The sequence below is a fragment of the Hemitrygon akajei genome, chromosome 15 (genome assembly GCF_048418815.1).
Source record: "Hemitrygon akajei chromosome 15, sHemAka1.3, whole genome shotgun sequence".
In the NCBI taxonomy this organism is placed as follows: domain Eukaryota; kingdom Metazoa; phylum Chordata; class Chondrichthyes; order Myliobatiformes; family Dasyatidae; genus Hemitrygon; species Hemitrygon akajei.
Genome location: NC_133138.1, coordinates 67,461,492 through 67,468,059, shown reverse-complemented (window position 1 = coordinate 67,468,059; position 6,568 = coordinate 67,461,492). Strand labels below are relative to the sequence as shown.

Below are 6,568 nucleotides of genomic sequence, written 5' to 3'. Positions count from 1 at the left end.
TGCAGATGAAACAAAAGCTGGTAGGGTTGGGCAGGAGCCGGGGCATGATGCAAGTTTAAAGATACTAATAGATAGAGTGGGTAAGTAAAATATAGGCAAATAGACGATAATGTGTTCATTTCAGAGGGGAAATAATTAATTTAGATAGAAAAATACTGTGGAGAGTTGCAGACTAAGATTTGGAGGTCTAACTACATGAAAAACAAAGCTAGTGTGCAAGTGCAGTAAGTAATTGGGATGTGTAATGCTAACTTTTAATTTCAGTTGGTTGGAGTGTAAAAGTTAGGGAAGATCTATTACATCTGTACAAGGCATTAGTGAGACCACCTCAAGAGTATGTAGTGCAGTTTTTGGTCCCTTGATGGAAACGTATATTAACATTGGAGACAATTCAGAGAAGGTTGTCTGGGATGAGGCAAAGATTGAACAACCCGAGCCTGCACTCATTGGTGATCTTTTAGTGGGTAAATACTGTATGGTTGTTTTCCTGCATGGGAGAGTTTTGGACCAGATGTTATAGTGTCAGATGAAGTTTAGCTTGTTTAAGACTGGGATGAGAAAGGATTTCTTTCCTTAAAGTCTTTACAAGTTTTCATTGCCCCACGAAGTAATGGAGGCTGAATCCTTGAATAAAGATCCTTGTGATGGATAATCAGTAGAACAATCAAAGGTTCTGGGGAAAGAACAGAGTGTTAAGAAGATTGATTCAGCCAAGGTCATGAGTGGCAGAGCAACCTCAAACAACTGAAGTATACCACTGTTCCTATTTCTTATAGTCTAATGGAAGTGGAGCATTGTGTTATTGGTTTCCACACTCACCAAAAACTTTTGAATCACTTTTTAAATGTTGATTTAGTAAACATGATAAAAGTGGTTGTTGAACTCATTTAAAATCAGTAGGTTACACTTAATTTTTTTACCCCGTTTCATTGCTTTTAACTTTGCACACTATGTTTTTAATTTTAATGAAATAACAATGAGTTGTTTCTTCCCAAATAAATGTTCTTTATTTCAAGTTTCAACATGTTTAATTCCTTACACAAGAAAGTCAACTTTTCTAACAGGTTTCCTAATGGATACCATCTGTAATCAAATGTTCCCCCATTATACCTTTCCATTGCAAACATTTCACAATCCCAGAATATACACATATCAATGCAGCACCACATCAAGTAAATAGACTCCCACCTGTACGTCATAATACATTTTAATAAAACATAGTAAGGCCAGAGTAAAAGTAAAAAGTCAAGATTTCTACCCGAGTTAGAAATCTGAGTCAAAGTGGTATGAAGTCAAATTTGGGATTTTTTTCCTATTCTACCAAAAGTGTATTTGTGTCCAACTGCCGATGCTATATGGTGCTGTTGTTTAGTATGTGAATACATTACCATGATTATATTTCCAACCATGCTATATTGGTTGTAAGGGAATATCGGTAGTGTACTTTTCAAAGTAGGAGCACAAACCTTGAGATTAACAGTTCAAGCATAATCTTTGCAGTCCCACGTATAAGCATGGGTGCTTGGAAATGTCGTCAGATCACACGCTGGCTGTCACATGAAGCCCAGAGAGATATAATCTCCTAAATTTCACTTCCATTGCTTGCGATTTGGACTCCCAACTGAAATCACCAGCTGGGTGGCAGAAATGAGAATATGGTCAGATGATACAGAATGTTTGGAGGCAAATAAGAATGAGGAAATTTACAGTGGGAAGGTGGAAGAGAAAGACATCCAGACAAGGTATGTTTAAGACTGATGTTGACCTTGCTTATCCCTCTTTCTGCTTATCGATTGGAATCTCTTGCGGTATCTCTATTAAGCCCAACAAACACGCAGTCATCACAGAAACCCTAATGTTGTGTTTTTCTAAAGAGTTCTGGTGTCCCTCTCAGACCTCAGAGTTGAAATGAAGCACAACATCAACACACAAGTGGGTGCCCATTTCCCTTCTCTTAATCCCAAGCACCCCTAACCCACCTCCTATTCTCCTCAGAATCACTGATTTTTAAACGTGGATATTGTTTTCTCTCACGGAAACTATTCACTGCAAGTCAAACTTTCACTGACAGTCAAGGCAGAGAGTGGCAAAAAAATAACAGCATACCTTCCGTGAGCTGGGTTAGGTGCTAGATTAGTTAAGAATGGTCATTATTCAAGAAATAATCACGTCGAAAGCTGCCAGACAGTTGTAAAATCCTAAATAATTCATTGTTTTCTTCGCGGTGAAATTGAAAGATCCAGGCAGATCTTCAAACGGTTCCAGGCCACGCTCATCGGTTGATACTGTGACCTCTAAGACAGCCCTGCAAATCATTCTGTTCTGAAAAATATCATTAAGGACCATCGTTATTTTCTTGGGATAACCGGCATGGGGACTAAATGTAAACTTGTCAATGTTTCTGCTCAGAAAATACATTACTTAAAAAGACCTTCTTGTTCCCCTGTGACATTCTTCTGTCTCTATTGTGATGGAGGTACTGTTATTTCGTTAGGGTGATGGCTGTTATCACTGAGAGCAAATTCCAGAAAAGGATATTTATAAACTGGTTGAACAAACTATTGCAGCATTTTTGGCTGTTTATCATGGTATAAAGAATGAGCTTCCTAGAAGATATGTTCTTCATCGATTTCGTTGAGATAGTCCTGGTCAACATAAATCATAAAGCCAGTAAATAAGCTATCAGCCCAGTTACGATCATAAACCAAGCCGTTCTGTTCAGAATAAAAAATCTGCAGCCAGACTTCATCTTTACGCTTCAAGTACATGATAGTTGAACCAGAAGCCACGTCATAGTTACCAGTGTTAGCATCGAAGGTCTTTATACGATATTGACCATTGTGCACCAGCCCAATAGCAAGGTGCTTATTGGCCAAGGTCACATCATAGGAGAAGTAGTAAATGCCAGGTATGTAACATATGAATTTTCCACTGGAAACGTTATAGTGTCCTCCTTCATTTAAAAGAACCTTATCAAATTTGATGGGCATGCGTTCCTTGGGGTAGCTGTGGGTGATGGCTACAGAGAAGGCAGATCTTGCTGTGTTAATGCCACATTTGCAGATTCCGGGCAAACCAGGCCCACCTTTGTTTCCATTTGTGCCTTTTGGTCCACGTATTCCTGTATTACCTTGAACACCTCTAAGACCCCTTGGTCCTCGGGGGCCTGCTTTGCCAATAGCTCCTCGTATTCCCTTCACGCCAGGTTTTCCACTTCTTCCTTCTTTTCCTCTGTCACCTGAAAAGAAAATGAGTTTATTTTTCTCGACATGATTATAGAGGTTCAGTGTTGAAACAGAAGATCAAGACGTTCTGGAAGCATAGTTGGTCACAATCGTGTAAAATCGTGTTACAGCAGTGACTTCACTTCCAAAGTATTTCTATTATTGTTAAGCGGTTCATCCTGAGGTCACGAAAGGTGAATCATGAATACAAGTTCATTTTTTCTTTCACAAACCACAGTTTAAAGAATCTCTTTATGTTAGCATGAAGTTTAAGGAACCTGCCAGAACAATCACTAAATCCAATCATAGATATTTCTGTTTGTTATTGTGTGCTTTCCATTTCAGATGCTTTCCATTTTCTTTCATGACAGTACTGTGTGTTGTAATCCTTAAAATGTTGCATTTTTAATGTTAAACTGTACAACTACCTAGAGTGGACAGTAAAAGTTAGTAATATGTTAGTATTGCATTATTTATTTTCTGGTCATTTACAACATTTGTTAAAGAATTTAGAATTTGCTCTGAAACCCAAATCCATAATGGCCATGTGATAGCTATTGATTTTCCAGGGCCCAAGAGAATTATTGCTAACTTCAGCTTTCTACTGCGGGAGCATGGCCTTTCCAAGCATACGGAATTGTCTGTGACAAAGTTAAACTTCTAGCCGATATTCCTTGTTCAGTTTCTTGTTGTAAACAAGTTAACAATGAGGTCTTGGAGATCTATGTTTAACTAAAGAAGACAATGGGGTTATGTTAATTGGCTTGCATCAAACCAGACGACCCTGGCTAGGTTATTTGCACCCTTATGACTGAGGTTAAGGAGGCTTAATCTCGGGCCAGACAGATTTTGTCACTTAGCACGTCAAACATGGTCACAGGTATAGTTGATCAATGGATAGTTGGGACAGTTTGTGTACTCAGAGAGTCAGCCCTCACAGCGTTAATGTGGGTGACTGGAAGCACTGTCACCAGGTGCTTTCAGACCATCTGTGTGAATTACTTTGTCCCTGCAAAGGTATCTGAAAAACGTCACATGCAGATAATGTCAACTGGTAGAAAAACAGTATAAATGTTAGAAATCATTTTGGATTGTTCAGAATGACAAGGAGAATGACAGAAAGAAGAACTAGAATTCATTCCTCAGCCTTCAGTTTTTGTGACAGATGACTTGTTCATCTGCAACTTGTAGGTACGTTCTTTTACTTTGTAAGAATTGTACCTGTGTTTGGATCTCTGTAGTTTATAAATCTTTTGGAATTTGGACATACTTTATAAATCAAAAATCCTTTGTGATTGTTAAATATGTGTTAAATGTTCATCCAAACTAGACAGGGAATAAAGCTAGTCTCTGAAGAGCAAGTTGATACAGTATAATCTCTCTATAGAGAAGGTACCCACAGATACCCTCAGGTATCCCACAGGTACCCACAGATATATCAGATGGGCTTTGAAGACAGTGAATCTAACACTATCACAACAGAAGTCAAGCTTTGGTCTAGAATGGTACAAATAATAGAACTATATGTGTACGGTTCCATCCCACACCATTCTATTATTATACGTGGACATTGGTTTCAAATTAGTTAACAAAATTAGGAAATAAAGTCTATTCACATGTTTTAACCTTATAAAGGACTGAGATTGGAGGAGTATTAGGGTAGGGAAAAGAAAATGCTGAGTCATATTTCCTAGATGTTTATGATTTTATAATGTTTAAAGGCCAAGGTGTTTGATATTTAATTATCATTTGTTATAGACTAATTATGTTATTGAGTGCTGTCTTCTGAGTTTTCATGCCTGTCCAACTAACCCAGGTGTGACATCCGATTGCTCGAAGCATTGAGCTGATTTGGAAAGGTCAAGAACAGCTTTCGGGCTGGGCAGTGAGGTCTAGGCCCAGAACGTATCGCTGTGGTGGGGCCCTGGCCCTAATGCGAGGCACGATCCGTACTTTGGACAACTTAAGAGCCAGCCTAGATAGACGGGAAAGCCAGGGTGTTGGGAACGGAGGTGGGAGTCGGGCAGATTTCGTGCTGAGCCTGTGAGACTGTCCTGGCTTTGTGACAGTTTGCTCCCTGCTAATATGATGAACTGAGACTGAAGCTTGGGCCTACCCAAGGCAGCTCCCAGGATTTGGATCTAAGGACTCAATTTTGTTCAGAATGCTGTTGCTCAATTCTATTGTTTGCATGATTTGTGCTTTTTCTCTCTCTTTCTCTGCATATTGGGGGTTGGTCACAAAGACTTTTATGGTCTTATAAAAGTAAATAATGCTTGATAATGCACTAGATTTATAATTTAAACTATATAATTTTAACAGATTTGAAATCTTAATTTACTAAGTTTAAGAACTTTATGAAAACATTTCTATTCTAAACTTCAACTAGACCTTAAATATATATAATTTGAACTACAGTATAGGTTACTTGATGTAAGGATATTATTTTGCAAGTTGCACATTATTACAAGTGTAATGAATTGTAGTAAAACTTGTAAATATTTATATAAGTTATGTATCTCTTTATGACCATGTTCTCTGTACATAATCAAGCAAAAATATTGACAGCCAGATTTATAAATTCCAGACATGCTGATGGAAAATACTGAAAGTAGCAGCACCATTATCTTACCTTCTTCTCCCTTCTCTCCCTTTTGACCATCCTTCCCATCCATACCATCTTTTCCAGGGAATCCCATTCGTCCAACAGGGCCTGGAGGTCCAGGATATCCTGGAGGCCCACGAACTCCCGGAGGACCAGGTGCACTGCACGTAAGCTGGGAAGGATCAAACGTAATGGATGACTTTCGGTTTGTCGGGAGTTGATTGGCAGCATGGGATGTAAAGCAGGCAAGAAGCAGCAGCCAGAGCATCATCCGATCTAGGAAAGTTAACACAGCTTATTGTTTATTGATTTAAGCGGCGTTTCATTGAGCTCAAAATCCAAAAGCATTTGCTAACCCTGTGACAGTTCCCAAGTTCAAAACTGAATGGAGGCTAAATATGAAGCAGGCCATTTGTGAAAAACACGGGCATTTGGAAGGGAAGTTGTCTTGAGACTGAACGTTACAGAGACAGCTCAATACTGACCTTTGCCAGGTCAGTTGGATCCCTCCATATTTGGCATAAGGAGGAAAAATAAATGGGGCAGTATGTAGAAAGCAAATAGATACAATTTGAAAGAGGCTGAGGGCACATGTGAGATTACCTACAACTACCTCTTGTTTTAGGTGTACAGTTTGTGTGTACAACAGTCTCACAGGTAATGATGGGTGGAGGAAGTCTAATTATGAAGAGATCGTACCTGGCTCCCACAATAGTGTGCATTGCTCATTTAATCATTT

General features: G+C 38.9%; 1 protein-coding gene across 5 annotated transcripts in view; it reads right to left on the bottom strand.

Moving 5' to 3' along the window:
* Positions 1-458: 458 nt before the first annotated feature.
* Positions 459-6,568, bottom strand: part of LOC140739427 (complement C1q tumor necrosis factor-related protein 7-like) — a 77,431-nt gene continuing 71,321 nt past the window's right edge. For 3 of the 5 annotated variants that reach the window (XM_073067720.1, XM_073067717.1, XM_073067719.1), the window contains exons 2-3: positions 5,857-6,105; positions 982-3,238 (exon numbers count right to left, since the gene is read on the bottom strand). In XM_073067720.1, the coding sequence (XP_072923821.1) occupies positions 2,607-3,238; positions 5,857-6,100 (876 nt within the window). In that variant the 5' untranslated portion in view covers positions 6,101-6,105 and the 3' untranslated portion in view covers positions 982-2,606. Of the gene's footprint in view, positions 674-981; positions 3,239-5,856; positions 6,106-6,568 lie in introns of those variants that run through there. The other 2 variants (XR_012101631.1, XR_012101632.1) reach the window with 2 other exon arrangements.